The sequence below is a fragment of the Lemur catta genome, chromosome 15 (genome assembly GCF_020740605.2).
Source record: "Lemur catta isolate mLemCat1 chromosome 15, mLemCat1.pri, whole genome shotgun sequence".
NCBI classification, from domain to species: domain Eukaryota; kingdom Metazoa; phylum Chordata; class Mammalia; order Primates; family Lemuridae; genus Lemur; species Lemur catta.
Genome location: NC_059142.1, coordinates 17,735,694 through 17,751,792, shown reverse-complemented (window position 1 = coordinate 17,751,792; position 16,099 = coordinate 17,735,694). Strand labels below are relative to the sequence as shown.

The following is a 16,099-nucleotide window of genomic DNA, read 5'->3' as shown; positions in this document are numbered from 1 at the left end:
CCCAGGGCACCAAGGGCCAGCTGGGTGCTGGGAGGGTCGCGTGGGCTTCTCAAGGCCAGGTGAGCTCGGAGGCCGGGGCCTGCCTGCTGCCCCGGGGAGCTCGCAGGAAGCTGGAGCCAGCCCTCAGCTCCGTTCAAGTTGGAGGCCAACTTTGCTGGCGCTGCTGACAGCTCAGATGGGCAGGGAAGCAATAGAAAGCTCAGAGAGCAGAGCAAAGAGTGCTCCTCTTCCCAGTAAGGCTTAGGCTAAGTCAGGGAGGCTGTGTGTGTGTGTGTGTGTGTGTGTGTGTGTGTGTGTGCCCGCACCAACAGCCTCCCTCCCTCTCCGCCCTCCTTGGAGATGCTTTTCCCTTTCAATTCTCCTTTCCCCAGAGAATCACCCAGCAGCATTCTGCCCGGCCTGGCACAGCCCAGCCCAGCCCAGCAGGACCTGGGACGGCCTCTGCTTTCCATCACAGCCCCAGGGTCTGCTCCTCGGGGCAGGGGGCTTCGGATGAGGAACAAGACAAAGTGGGTCACAATGGGGTGTGTCTCCAGGTGTCCTGGGACTGAGCCCTCCTCTCTTCTGCCACAGCAGGCTCGTGCTTCCTCCTCTCAGTTGGGAACGCTGGGCCCGGGGCCCACCTGCCACATCCCACCCAGACCCTGACCCCCCCCCCCAATCCCTAGAGACATCCAGGCCAAAGCCTGGGTCCTGGCTCCAGGGGCAGGGGAGATACGAGCAGCAGTGCAGCCCCTGGAGGGTCCTACCTGGCTGGGTAAAAGGGGTCCCAGGCCCAACAGCGCTTTTCTGCCGTGTCAAAGAGCAGGGAGCAAAGTCCTCCAAAGTCCTCCAAAGTCCTTGGCAGGGCCTGTGGTGGCCTAGCTCAATTTGGTAGCCCCTAACCACATGTTAGCACTGCTAAGCACTTAAAATGTGGCTAGTCCAAGTTGAGATGTGCAGTGAGTATAAAATACACACTGAATTTTGAAGCCTTGGTCCAAAAAAAAAAACAGTAAAATACCTTATTAATACTTTTCAGGAATCAACCTAAGTGCCCATCAATGGATGAGTGGATAATGAAAATGTGGTATATATATACCATGGAGTACTACTCAGCCATAAAAGGTAATGAAATAGTGTCTTTTGCAGGAACTTGGATGGAACTGGAGAGCATTATCTTAAGTGAAGTATCTCAGGAATGGGAAAACAAACTCGACATGTCCTCACCTACCAGTGGGAGCTAAACAAGGGATATATCTGGTCATAAATCAGTGTAATGGACATTGAAAACTAAGAAGGGGGAGTGTGGGAGGGGGACAAGGGATAAAAATCTGCCTATTGGGTACAATGTACACTATTCTGGTGATGGGCACACTGAAAGCCCCTGACTTCAGCATGATACAATTCATTCATGTAACAAAAAACGTTTGTACCCCCTAAATCTATTGAAATAAATAAAAACTTTTCATATTGATTCATATTGAAATGATAATATTTTGGATATGTAAGGCTCAATAAGGCATTATTAAAATTAATTTCATCTGTTTCTTTTTACTTTTTTTAAATGTGCCTAGTAGAAAATTTCAAATTAAAAATGTCTCGCATGATTTCTATTGGGCAGTCCTGGCCTAGAGGACAAAAGGAACCAGACACAAAGAATTTATTTATTATTAAATAATACATTTACTATTTATTAAAATTTTGATTAAATAAAAAGAGGGGGCAAAAAAGCCAAGAAGTCCCCAGAGTAGTCCCTGGCAGCGAGGTTGCCGGGACGGGCTGGGGTGGGGGCTCTTGCGGACCCCGGTTTGCTCCGCCAGTGTAAGATGCCGAGGATTGCAGCGCCACCTAGTGGCACGGTGGTGATGAGCAGGATGACTAGAGTCGGGTAGAAACCCGGGGGACGGAGAAGCCGCAGCGGGTGTGGCTCCAGGGCTAGCTGCACAGGGTCCCGCTCCAGTCTGCAGTTGCCCCAGGTAGGGTCCCATTTAAGTTCTCACATGAAGGCCCACGGGCTATATTCATCAAAGTGAGTTTGACCTGCACAGTGTTGACTCAACACATTTTTTAAAAATTCATTTCACATAAAAATTGGGGTTTCAGAATTTTCTTAACATGCAGACCTGGGAATCCTGGGCCAATTTCCTGCAACAGCTGGGCCAGCTGCAGCCTTTAGAAGGGATTTGAATTCCTGGGCCAATTCCATGCTTATGTGGTCTGCCTCTGGGGGCCTGAGTCGGGGGTCCTGGCCCGGCTGGACAAGTGGCCTGGCCTTTTTCTGTTCCCCAGCTGGCTGGCCTAGCTGCCCTCTGGTGTGGATGCAGGGAACTGAAGAAAGTCATTCTTCTGTCTTTTCCCCTTCCTTACTGGGCTGTGAGCTCCCAGAAAGGGGCACGTGCACCCCAGCTCCCTAGGCCAGGGCCTGGCTCACCGGTAAGGCTGGCTGGGTGGCCAGAGGAAGAAGAAAACACCAACCAAATGCCCAGGGCGTGTCCACACTGACACTAATTCCACCTCTGCCCACCCCCAACCTTCTGTGTACCCTACATGTGAAGGATGCTGAGAGAGGTTTGGGGTGTGAACAGTGGCCCTGCAAACTGCAGGTCCTTTGGGGGGTGAGGTGGGGCAGGGAAGAAACCTCAGAAGTGTAGGTAAGATCAAGCCTGGCCCAAGAGAAAGAGGAAATAACGCCCCCCTGCCATGTGTGCACCCTACAGCCCTTTGGACCCTTGGCATCTCACTGGGTGTCAGGAAACCCCACGGGGCAGACAGGGCAGCTGTGACTCAGCAACCCCCTCTTCTTGCTGAAGCCTTCTCGGATCCAGCTCACCTCGCTTCAGGGGCCACAGCAGCCTCCTGGCATTTGTGGACACACACACACGCTTGTGCGAGTGTGAAGAAAACTCGATGTGATCATGCTCCCGTTAGCAAGTACCCCAGAATTTCACATCCAGCGAGGGGAGGGGGTCCCTTCACCGGGTGATACTTCGTCCTTTCTGTCCTTGATCAAAATATACCCCTACTGCTCTTCGGAGTTATCCCGAGGAGACAGAGCTTTCACCTTTTAGTAAGAAATATGGAGACTCTAATGAAAATGAAGGTGCATTTATCCCTCCAAGTTCCCTCCAGGTCTGCTCACACACCTGCTTGCTTGTCTGCGTGGTAACTGGGATCTGCTCTTTTAACTCACCTTTATGTTCATTTTGTTAGAATAACAGAGCTTGCGCTGCCACGTCTTTATGATCAGGCATTTGTGTTGTTTCAAATCTTTCAGTATGATGTACAGGGCTGCGTGACCACATTTTTGCAAATGTGTTTTTCCTTTTGGATTACCCCCTTGCAATAGGTTTATGGTGATTTTGCCAAATTGTTCTCTATCAGAAAAGGAACAGATACACGGTACAACTAGACATCTGTAAAATGTGCCCTTTTCTCCACATCCCTGAAAACACTGCGTTTTGTCATTGCTATTTGTTTTTGCTGTTATGTCTCTCTCATTCATTGCTAGAGAGGCAGGTGCTATTCCCTGCAAGGAAGGCAGCTGCAAAGGAAGGGGTTGGAAAGCTCCTGCTTCCTAAGAGGAGCCAAGAGACTGAGCATGCAACAGCCTTTTGTGAGCCATAAAGCTGCTAAAAGTGCTGTGAACGATTGCTATTGTTACCTGCCCTTTAAAAGTCACCTCTCCTTTGAGTACCATTTGAGTGCACTGTTGGTATTAACCTTATATATGTATAGGTTATTTTTTGTGTGTGTCTATCAGTTCTTCATATCTTTTGGCCATAACTTAGCAGCTCTGTCTTACATGTGTGTTTTCCCTTTCTGACATTTTTCTTTTCATATGCATTTCATGTCTATCATTGTACTTTTCCCCTATATTTGGACAAACATATCTGGTCTTGGCTGATAACCTCTATTTCTTTAATAATCACAAATTTGGCTGGGTGTGGTGGCTCAGGCCTATAATCCAGCACTTTGAGAGGCCGAGACAGGAGCATCACTTGAGTCCAGGAGTTTGACAACAACCTGGGCAACATAGCGAAACCTCGTCTCTACAAAAAAATAAGAAAAATCAGCCAGGCATGGTGGTGCAAGTGTGTAGTCCCAGCTACTTGGGAGGCTGAGACAGGAGGATCGCTGGAGCACAGGAGTTTGAGGCTCTAGTGAGCTATGACTGTGCCACTGCACTCCAGCCTGGGTGAAAGAGTGAGACCTTGTCTAAAAAGAAAAAAAAACAACTCACAAATTCATCTTTTCTTCACAGCAAATCAGTCATCTTGGAGAATGGATATGATCTTGGGAAGCAGATTAAAAAATCAAGCAAGGGTTCCAGAAAACCTGGAAGGCAGATAATGAAGGCTGTTCTGGCCTAGGAACCCCTACAACTGTGGTCCCCAACCCCCCACCTCACCCCCATGACCTGTTAGGAACCGGACTGCACAGCAGGAGGTGAGCAGTGGGGAGTGAGCAAAGCTTCATCTGTATTCACAGCTGCTCCCCATCACTTGCATCACTGCATAAGCTCTGCCTCCTGTCAGATCAGTGGCAGCATTAGATTCTCACAGGAGCATAAACCCTACTGTAAATTGCGCGTTTGAGGGATCTAGATTGCACACTTCTTATGAGAATCTAATGTCTGGTGATCTGAGGTGGACCTAAGGCAGTGATGCTAGGGCTGGGGAGCAGCTGCAAATACAGATTATCATTAGCACAGAGGTTTGTATAATTATTTCATCATATATTACAAAATAATAATAGAAATAAAGTACACAATAAATGTAATGCACTTGAATCATCCCAAAACCATCCCCCCACCCCCACCTGCAGTCCATGGAAAAATTATTGTCTTCCATGAAACTGGTCCCTGGTGCCAAAAAGGATGGGGACTGCTGTCCTACATCATCAGGGAGATGAGGGGTATCTGTTAGATGATATGTATATGTATACACACAAAAATATCGACACACCCACACACCTATATAAGTACACACAAGTGTGCACACGTTTAAAAAAACCTCACAATGTTAAGCAAATACTTATCAGCATGCAAATAGATGATGTGTGCAGCCAAACACACAGCCCTGGTAAAACAATGATAATAGCTAATGTGTTTTGAAATTTAAAGTTTATAAAACTCCTTCCCATGCATTCTCTCCTTATAACAACGTTGTGAATAGAATGTCTTAGTGGCTGCCATTCTGTGCGTGCTTAATGTGGGCCGAGCAGTATGCTAAGTGCTTTTAAAGTATTATCTCATTTAGTCTGCACAGCAGCCTATGCTGTAAGTACTTATTTTAGTCCATTATACAGATGAGAACACTAAGGCTCAGGGTGCCTAGGTGATTTGCTCAAGGTCGCTCAGCTGGACAGAAAGGAGAAAACAGAAGCCCGGTGTTGTCACATCCCTCCTGCAGCGCACACGGCTGCTGCATGCCACACTTCCACCTGCAGAGGGCGCCCTCACTGCTCCCAGGCTGGGAGAGCAGCTGGGTGAGAAGAACCCTGATTTCTTGCAATCCTGCAGTTTAGGAAAGCGGGACTTGCTGGCCATTTCATCACGTTTCCAAAGAATAAACACCTGAGGCTGAAACAAGGCTGAAGCACTGTCCAGGCTGGTCCCGCACAAGATTCTAAGAGTACACAAAGAGTAACGATTTGTGGAACACCCGCTCATTGCCAGAAACTGCACACCTTCAGCCAGTGTCAATCCTCACAGCCACCCTGAGGTGGGATCGTCGTGATCCGTGTCAGAGGTGAGGAACTAGAGGCTGAGAGAGGTGGCACAGCAGGGGCCGGGTCCCCGGCAGATCTGGCTCTTTCCTCTCCACTGTCAGACGGTGGCGCTGTCAGGCTTGGTGGGCAGGGCTGGGGCCAGAGTCCCAGCTGCTCCTGGCTGGACCCTGTGCCCTCTCTGCCCCAGAGTCAAAGACTTCCTGTGGTCTGTGCCATAGACTTGACTGTGAAACTGGGAGCCCTGAAGCCTGTGGCTGGGGACAGGATGCTGAGTGTGCCAGCCAGTGCTGGGAAAGCAGTGCTAAGAAAGCAAAGGTATCTTGAATTATGGCAGTGGGCCTCTCCTCAGCCGCTCTGAGGAACCCTCACTGCCCCCTGGGTCCATGCCTATGGGCATTTCTCCAGCTTCTGTGGAGCCCCCATGCTGAGCTCTCCAAAGAGACCAGAAAGCCGTCAGGCCTCCCCTTAGCGCATCTGGGTTCTCAGCATCTGGCCCCACAAGCAACACCTGCAACATTAGCCCCTCAGCCTGAGCTAGGCCAGACGCTGGCTCATCTGAGAGGCCGGGCAGTTCTCCAGGATTTTGGGGGGAGCTGGATGTGCCTCCACTCCCTCAGCAGCCTTGGCCTGAAGCCCCTCTCCTCTCAACCCCCTCCCCAGAATCCTTCTTGGATCCCAAGTCTGCCCCTCATCACAGAGGCCCGGAGAGTACTATCTGCCTGTCACTCGGGGTCCATGCAGGTCTACGGATCCCCAATCCTTGGCCCTGCCCTCAGGTTCCTCCCCTTGGCCCAGACTCCTTTTTTGGCTGCCCTCACTGCGCTCACAGCAGACAGCAGTTCTGCAGGGAGGGACAGAGATGAGGCTGACCACATCCTTAGCCTCCCAGGCCCCATTGCCCCTCTTCAAATAATGTCCTCTCCCACCCCCAGGGACACAGGGAGGAGTGTCATCTCTGGATGTTGCTTTCCTCCCCTTGGGCCCCCCACAGCGCTCAGCACACCTGGGGTCTTGCCATGAACTGATGCCCCCAAGTACCTACCTGTGGGCTTTAGACCCTGGCCCAACATTCCACGGTGAGCCCCCAGCCTCCAGGCTTTCTTGCCACCCTGACCACGGGGACCAGTGGAGTCGTGGTAGCAGACAGAGATCATAGTTTTTCCTTTTTATTTGGCTGCTTCTGACTGCCTCTCCCGATCAGACTTGGGGCAGCAGCACAGACAGAGGAAGGGGACCCACACTGTGCCATCAGACCACACCACAGGTGCCCGCCCACATTCCTACACACAAGTCCTCCTGTGGAAAAGCCCTCGCTCTCCCAAAAAGCAGCAAGAGAAAATAGGGCCCAGAGGCACAGGAATGCATAGGCCACTTTCCAAGACGAGTTCAAGTCCAAACGTAAGAGCCAAGCAGGATCTTGCTCCTTTCTCAGAGCTGCCACCCTAGACTGGGATGTAGGGGTACAGCCCCAGTCCCCAGAGTTCCTTCCCGCTGGCAAGGCCGCTTGCTCCCCCCTGGTCCCCCACGTCTCAGCCCATTCAGGTTTGCTCTGTCCAGGACGTGTTTGCAGTCTTCCCGTTTGTACTCATCCTGTCAGCCAGGCCTCCCTGCAGGTCTGCCAGCACGCTAGCTCGGTGGCCGGGTCAGGAGTGCTGGTAGCCCATCCCCGGGCTCGTTCGCAGGTAGCATCGCGGCCAGGGAAGCGGCCCAGCAGAGGGAGCCCCCGGACACCGGCGCCAGCTTCCCCCGGAGGCCTGGGCTAAGCCTGGCGCCTCGGCCACCGGTGGCCTGGGCCGTCCCAGGTCCGTGTGCTGGGAGCACGAGGCGCAGCGCGGCGCGGGTGGCACGAAGGGACCGGCAGCGTCCCGACGCGCGAGGCTGGGCCCTGCGGACGCCAGCTCGGGCCGCGGAGGGCTGCAGCCGGCGTCCCTGGCGCCCCCGCCGTGCGCGGCCTGGCCGTGGCACTCCAAGTGGCCGCAGGGCCAGCGGGGCGCGGGGCTGGCGCGCAGGACGAGGGAGAGCGCGGTGATGCGGTGGATGGCCCTGCGCAGCGTGGCGATCTTAGAGAGCCTCTTGCCGCCCAGGTCGTGCCGCAGCGCCCGGCGCAGCGCGTTGAAAGCCTCGTTGTAGTCCAGGATGCGCTTGCGCTCCCGCACGTTGGCCGCCATGCGCCGCGCCTTGGACCGCACCGGCCGGGCGCGCCTCCTGCCAGCCGGCTCCTCCGCCTCGGCCAGGCCGCGGGGGCCGCCGTTCTCCCGCAGCACCCCACACTCCCTCCCGGGCTCCGGGCAAGAGCTCCCCAAGTCCTCCGCAGAGCCCTCGGCCCCCTTCAGGCCCCTGAGGCCTAGTCCTGGCGCTCCCCGGAGCATGGCCTCCACCCAGGCCCAGCTGCTCCGGCTCGCGAGGCTGACTGTCCCCCCGAGCGCTGGCTCCTGCACGCCGGACACTCCCTGGACAGGCCCTCTCTAGCTGGGCTTTGTAGCACCACGTGGCTCCCCGCCCTCCCCATCCATCCATCTCCCTCCTCCTGCTTTATTACCTGCCCCCAGGTAGGTTGGCGAGGGAGGAACCGAGAGGAAGGAAGCAGGCAAGGAAGGAAGCTTGCAGATTCTTGTGCACACCTTGCCGTGCTCCAGCCCCACAGGGAGCTTGCTCTGCCTCTCTCCGGAGCCCCCCTGGGCTCGCTGGGTTCCACATTCTTCCTCCAGACAGAGTGCCAAATTTGGCCCCTCAGCAGGAGGGCTGATAGGCTTACAAAAGGGTAGCAGTGGTGAGTTGGGTGTGTTTTAAGAACCTTGCAAGTTCTTGTCAAGTCTTGTGGGCAACCACAGAGCTGTCATTGAGGACAAGCCTGACTGTCCCTGGTAAGAGAAGGGGCAGATCTGATACAGGTGGGCCCTGCAGGTATGACTCACAGGGGGCTTCTGGCCTTTTCAGCTATGAGAGTGAGGCTGGCTGGATCTGGGGTTCAGGTTTTGATTGGGCCTGACTCTCCCCCTGCCTCACTTAGGCTCCCCTTTCTGCAGGCAGAGCTGGGCTGAGTCAGCAGCAGAGGGTGATGGAGAAACATGTGCCCATCAGGGACATGTTTTGGGGTCCAGGGTCCTTGGGCAGCCCTATTTCATGACACAGCACTGCCATGTTATGAATTCAACGAACAACCCCTCCACCCTCGCTCTCCCCAAGGATTAGAATTTTAAACAGCATCTCAGAAAAAGAATAATTTTCACTTTTAGAGAAGGACCCCCAGTGGAATTTCAGGCATTTACAGGTAAGTTAAAATTTGGAGTACCTTAAGGTCACTCATTCCCAGCCACAATCGAAATACCTCCAAAATGCCAAGGTCCGTTGTGGCATCACCTGGGATGGATATGCAGTTCACATCTGTTTTGCCAAAAGCACCTTACCAATAATCCCATTATTTCAAACTATGAATTTCTCCATGGAGGAAAAGAATAGGGCACTAGGAAACTGAATATATGTATTTATTTGGGTGATTATTTGTTTGTTTGTCTTGCTCACCAGACTGGAAGCATCCTCAGGACTTTTGTATTTCCTACGCTCTATGCCTCCCCAGTATGCAGTATATTCGGGATTATAGAGCAGCTAGAACTGTGTGTTTTGTCCTTTCTATTCAATCTATTTCCCACCTTTCTGACACACACACACACACACACACACACACACAGACGTGCTTCATGCAGGATTCTACACAGCATGTGGGCCACAGACGTCTGAGCTCTCCTGTCTACCCATCCAGCTTGTGACAGGATGTCAGTCTTGCCAAATCTCAGAGTGAAAGGCAGGGGACAGGCCAAAGCCCAGGCAGTCTGGTTCCTAAGTGTCATATTCCATGGCTACCTCTGCTCCCACCCCCACCCATGTCTATTAGCCCCTCGATGCCACTCGAGAGAGTTGAGTCACTGCCCCATTTGCCCAGACACTGGCCCAGGGCCTTGCCCAGCCCCTCAGAAAAGCCTGGCCCCTGGACTCAAAGGTGGGAAGACCAGGAGGCAGCACATGGACCCTTCAGTCCTAGAAGAGCCAGGTGGGAGAGGTGGTAGCAGGTGGGAGAACTCCTCCCCCACCTCCCCAACTAGTGACTCCTCACTATGTGGCCTTATCTCATCATGTGTCCCTCTCTGCACCTCAGCTTCCTTTTCTTTGCATGGAAGACATCCTCTCTATGAAAGTACAGGCAGGCCCAGTGCAGCCCCTTGTTCCAAAGTATTAAGAATTTGAAGATTAAGCACAGCATTAAACCAAATCCAGGGTGCCCATGAAGCTGGCCCTGTCTGTAGATAATGAGCTCCAGCTTTGGAGCTACACTTCCCTGGGTACGTAATTGGCCACTTTCAAAGACCTTGAGAAAAGCTCTGAACCTCAGTTCTCTGCCTGCAAAGTAGAAATGAAACCAGCCTCAGAGGACTCAATGACATGGAACCCGGCAGAGAGAGACCCTCAAGGAATCCTGCATCTGGTTATCTTGAGAGGGCCTAGCACCCCTCAGCCTGAGCGTGGCCATTCATTAGCAGGTTTTCCTCACCTGTGGTGTTCCTGGGATGCCCATGGAAACAGCCATGATCCGGAGGAAATAGATGGGCAAGCCCAGAGGTGCCCTTCATCTGCACGGACGGGTAGAGGTGACCTGTCCAAGGAAGCCTGCCTTCCCCGGTCATCAGTCATCTCCAGGGCAGCCTCACGGAGGGGATCTGCCTGGGGCAGTGCAGGAGCTGAGGGCAGGGTGCTGGTGGGTGATAAACAAGCTTAAGCTGCTTCCAGCAGCTTTCCTTCCTCCAGTGACTCGGCATTCCTAGAACTCACAGGCCACTATGGACAGGATGCTACTTAGTAATAATTAATAATAATAATAATCTTAATAGTATTGGTACTGACTTCTACTGAGTGCTTATCATAGGCCAGGCATTGTACTAAGTGCTTTTAAATATACGTTATCTTAGCCTCACAACAACCCTACACAGAAGGCCTGTTATTATATTACCCATTTTGCAGACTGGAGACTGAGACTCCTAGAGGGTTAAGTAACTTGCCCCAAGTCAGAGGGCTGAGCTGTAGCTGAGCCAGGATCCCAGATCAGGCAGTGTGCTCCTACTCTAAGCAAAGCGCTTAACCCCTCTGGGCTAGGCCTGCATTCCCCATTCAAGGAGTACCCCACCCCCCGGCCCCCACCCAGCACCCAAAGCTCCCAGTGACCACCTGTAGCCATTAGAGGCCTGGCATCTGCCCTTTGAAACAAATGCCCTTAAGATATTTAAATAGTTGCCGCCAAGTGTGAAAAAGAAAAAGGGCTAATATAGAGAAAACCTGGAAGGCCTTGGGAGGAGAGAGGGGAGGGACCCCCAAATGGAGAGGGACAAGCAGTAGAGAATACGGACTAGAAGCCAAAAGAAAGCCAGAGCAGTCCAGCTGCCTGCCTGCTGGGACTGAGATCTGCTGCCTGGGGTTTCCTTCACTAATTCTAACCCTCTCTGACCCCAGCTGAGCTGATGGCTGCTGGGATGCCAGGGAGAGCACCAGAGAGCAGAAATGACAGGCCACGGCCCACCTGCTGCCCCCTACTACAGGTGAGCAAGGGCCCAGTGAACAGGAATAGCCTGAAGGAATTCAGGAATTCTGCAGCTCCCTGCCTGAGTCTGCTGCGAAGGCTCTGGGCCTTTTCACCTGCCAGGGTTCTGGGTGGAGTTCGGGTGGCCTGCAATGGGTCACCGGCCTTAGCTGCTTGCTGACCTTTCTTCCTCTCTGAAGCCGGCCCTGAGCCCTCCCCACCGAGTTCCCCTTCTGTGCTTCCTAACTCCATCATAGAATTTAGCAATTTGTGTCGAACTTTTATGTTCATGCTGGGTCCACTTCTTGGTCACCTCTACAGTCCCAGTTCCTAGCACAGCACCTGGTACGTGGCAGTTATTATACAAGGAAATACTTGCTGAATATTGAATAAATGGTGCAACCTCTGATATTAAGATATTCATGAAACTGGAAATTCCACACTGATCTGATCAAGCAAGCTTTATATTCAAATCCAGTAAACACTTATTGAGCACCTACTAAATACCAGACTTGGGTGTTATAGGCTTTCACATGTGCAGACAACCACAAACATGTGTTAATTCTAAAAGGTTCAATGTTAAAACAGAAGGAAGTAAACCTTGCAACAAATAGAAATATTTTAGAGTTCCCCACCCACCCCAATCAGTTGGGGGGAATTTGATAGTTATTTTAATGCTAATATACACATATACATACATACATATATATACATTTGTTCTTCCAGAATCTAGCTCAGTTGTTATTAAATTTTAGCTTGCATTAAAAAAATACTGTTCAGGGTTAAATACATAATTCATGTGTACTGTAATTTAAGTCCTATTAAGGATAATTTTGACTACACATAATTTTCTTCTTGCTCTTTAACTTTAGAACATCACCATCTATGCGTTGGATGGATGGGGGCCCAACCACAACAGACAACTAAGGGACTCAAGAGGAACAAAACAGTAACAGAAAATCCATACTAAAAAAAAAAAAAAAAAAATGACAGCAGGCCAGGTGGCCAGGACCTATAGATAGTCCCAGCTACTCTGGGAGGCCGAGGTGGGAGGATCGCTTGAGGACAGGAGTTCAAGACCCGCCTGAACAGCATAGCCAGACCCAGTCTCAAAAAAAAATATTTTTTAGGCCGGGCGCGGTGGCTCACGCCTGTAATCCTAGCACTCTGGGAGGCCAAGGCAGGTGGATCGCTCGAGCTCAGGAGTTCGAGACCAGCCTGAGCAAGAGCGAGACCCCGTCTCTACTAAAAAAGTAGAAAGAAATTATCTGGACAACTAAAAATATATACAGAAAAAATTAGCCGGGCATGGTGGCACATGCCTGTAGTCCCAGCTACTCGGGAGGCTGAGGCAAGAGGATCGTTTAAGCCCAGGAGTTTGAGGTTGCTGTGAGCTAGGCTGACGCCACGGCACTCACTCTAGCCCGGGCAACACAGCGAGACTCTGTCTCAAAAAATATATATATATATTTTTTAAATTAGCGGGGCATGGTGGTGCGCCTGTAGTCCCAGCTACTTGGGAGGCTGAAGGAGGAGGATCGCTGGAGCCCAGGAGTTCGAGGCTGCAGTGAGCTGTGATCACATCACTTCCAGCCTGGCGACAGAGTGAGATCCTGTCTCTAAAAAAGAAAAGAAAAAGAAATGAGATTGAACCACATGTCCAACATGATCCCTCAGTTCGACATTAAGAGGAGGTTAGTAAAAAAAAAAAAAAAAAAAAAAGCCCAAACAGCACCGGTTTCCCAGTGCTGGGAGCAGGCCCACCCTCCCACCTCCTCCCTAACACAGTCGGGCTTTCCCTTCCCGTGTTTGTGCATCTCCGGGCCGGCCGCCCCGCCCTTCCCTGCACAGGTCAGGAAATGGCCCACGGCTCCAGATTAATAATTCTGAGGCCACACTCTCCTGACAAATGGCCGGGGCTCCCCGGCGACGCGCCCCGCCCGCCCCACCCCTCCTCCCACCGGTCCCGGGAAGCCGAGGGGACGCGGTGGCTCGGCGGCTGCGGTCCCGGGGGCTGCTGCGGGGCGCGGGGCACGCGAGGCCACTTCAAAGGCGGCGGTAGCACAAGCATTTCCGCGGCACCTGCAGCGGCGGCTGGCGCCCGCCCCTGCCCGGAGCGCGAGGGGGATGGAGGGGCGGCGGCGGCCGTGATTTAGGGCCGGGCGGTTCCGCCGGCGGCCACGAAGGTGCCTATTACCGCTCGGCTGGGCTTGGGTTTCAAAATTTCCTGCTCTTCCCCTGGAAGTTCCGGCGTCGCTCCCCGAGGGAGGACAGAACTCCCACCTTGGAGAGAAAGCCCGGGACCGACCCACGGGGCCGGTCCCCTCCTCTCCCAGGCCGGGACCCTCCGCATTTCGCCCTACACCCTGGCATTTGGAATCCTGCAGATTTGAGCTCAAGTTAAGGCTCTGCCCCTTCATGCATTCGCTCAATGAACATTTATTGACTGCCTTCTGATGTAGTTATTCGTAACGGAGCAGTGAATAAAACCAACCACCTGTCCTCGCAGAGCTCGTGTTCTCCTAGGGAGAGCAAATAATGAGGAAAATAATTTATGTAGTCAATAAGTACTATTAGGAGTATATTAGACAGTGACAAATGCTATGGAAAAAATAACACCAGAGAAAGAGTGTGTGTGAATAGGCTTGTGTGGGGTGGGCAGAGGTGGGGTCGGAGAGAGCCCACCAGAGAAGGTACCACCATCTGAGTGAGGACTTGAAGGGGACAGCCATCATGGCTATTCTGGGGAAGAGCATCCAGGCAGTGAGAACAGCATGTGCAAAGGCCCTGAGGCAGGAGAGTGTCTCCAAGTTCCAGGGACAGCCAGGTCACCAGTGGGGCTGGGGCTGAGTGAGAAGTGAGCTCATGTTGGTGACAAGGACTCAAACGGCGCATGCTCATGTAGAACACTGCAACATCTTCAGCTTTTACTTGTCAAGAGTTGGGAAGCTGTTAAATATTTATTTCCTCCCTTACTTCATGGATCTTAAAAAACAAAAGAAAAACCATTGGCTTTTTCTTCCCCTGACTGCTAGATGAGGACTCCCTCCACTGACCCCCTCCAGCTAGCACCCATCTTTTTTGTCTTCGTGTCCTCCCTCCCTCCCCAGGTTTCCCTGCCTGTGCTCTGTGGGGGTCATGTCCTCCTCTCTTGCCTCTGCTCCATCTCTTCTGGGGACCTGGTGTCATCAGCTGGCCCTACCTTGGTTTTACAGCTTTCCCTGTCCACTGGCTCCTTCCTTGCAAATACAGATGTGCTGAGGCTGCTTTCTCCACATTCACCTTTCCCTACATCCCAGAATGTACGCCTTCTCCTTCCCTTTCCCTGCCTCGACTCTCACCCATCATAAGCCATGGAAGTCTGGCTCTTACCACTGCCCCCCACCCTACTGAAACCCTCTTCTCTTTCATTCATCCCATGTGACCTCAGCAAGTCTCTCCTGGTCAATGAAGTTACACATTCATTGAGCACCTACTACTTCCCCAGTCCTGGGTTAGTTAATGAAGATACCATGACAAACAAACCTGACATGCCTCCTGCCCTCATGGAACTTGCAGAAAGTGGGGAAGGCCACCTGGTAAACCAAGTATTTTAACAGCATGAAATAAAAGCTTATGCTATTGAAGGGTTGGAAGTGGTACGGAGGAAGGAGTGTGAACTTCTCTGAAGGGTCAGGAAAAGTTCTGACAGGGGAGATCATGCCTGAACTGGGTTTCAAAGGACAAATAGGAGTTTGCCAAGCAGACAAGGAGTGGGAGGGCACTGAAGAATGAGGGGACAGCGTGTGCCAAGCCCTGGAAATGTAAGCCATCACAGATTGATGTGGAAAATGCAGTAAATTGACTTAGCTGAACCATGAAATGTGAGACCATGGGATGATGAGAGATGAGGCTGGGCTCACCAGGCATCAGGCCAAAAAGCTTGGTTTTTGTCCTGTAGGCAGCTGGGTACCACAAAAGGTTATTGTAGCGGAAGCTCCTTCAGACGTTGTAGAGAATAGATCTAAGACAAACTTCATTAGGAAGCAAGGATCCAGGAGAGGGGAGAGGCCCGGGTCATGCAGGTGGTTGTGAGAGAAGAGGACTGGAATCAACACCTGTTTGGAAAGTGGAATCGGCATGTGGGGTGCCAACTGGATGTAGCAGATGACAAAAAAGGAGGTGTTATCTCCATATCCTCCTTTGAGACTGGAGGCCTGAGATTTCTAGCAAGCCCTAGTGATGGGCTCTCTGAACTAAGGTCCAACCGTGGACATAGGAGAGGACCTAGGAAGGGCAAGAAAGCCAATAGCATACGGTCACCTCTTTGGTGGTGATGGGGGGGGTGGTCTGGGGCACCTCGGGCTTGTGACAAATAGTTTTGTTATTATTGCTGTTTGCTATGTAGCATTTGAACAGTCTTCCTACCTGGGGGGAGGGGTGCCTCCATGTTGGGGCTCTGGGTGGCAGAGATTCCTGGCAGCTAGGACAGACTGGAGTCCAAGCACTTGACTCTTTTACTTGAATCTGGAGCAGGTATCCCAAAGAAACAGGCAACAGTGGAGAAATCGCTGTGCCCTTACCAGAGTCAGTGGCCTTCAGTGTCCTGTGCAAGCATCCAGGGGTGACTGGCTAGGCTGTTGGTCCAGCTGCTAAGTTTCCTGTAATTCCTATGAATTTCCCAAATTTACTTTCCCACCCTCTTCTGCTCAAGTGATCAAAGTTGGGTTTTGTCATTTACAACCAAGAATCCTGACAACACAGAGTAGCGAGTAAGTAGCCAGCCTGTCCTCCTCTCTTAGACCCAGGCCAGTCCCCTGAACCTGCCATGTACCAGCGTCA

The 16,099-nt window shown here is 52.1% G+C and overlaps 1 protein-coding gene across 1 annotated transcript; it reads right to left on the bottom strand.

The window, feature by feature from the left end:
- Positions 1–7,355: 7,355 nt before the first annotated feature.
- Positions 7,356–8,081, bottom strand: BHLHA9 (basic helix-loop-helix family member a9). The gene has a single exon (XM_045525475.1). It carries the CDS (start codon positions 8,079–8,081, stop codon positions 7,356–7,358), a length of 726 nt encoding a protein of 241 aa, XP_045381431.1.
- Between the last annotated feature and the right edge of the window lie 8,018 nt (positions 8,082–16,099).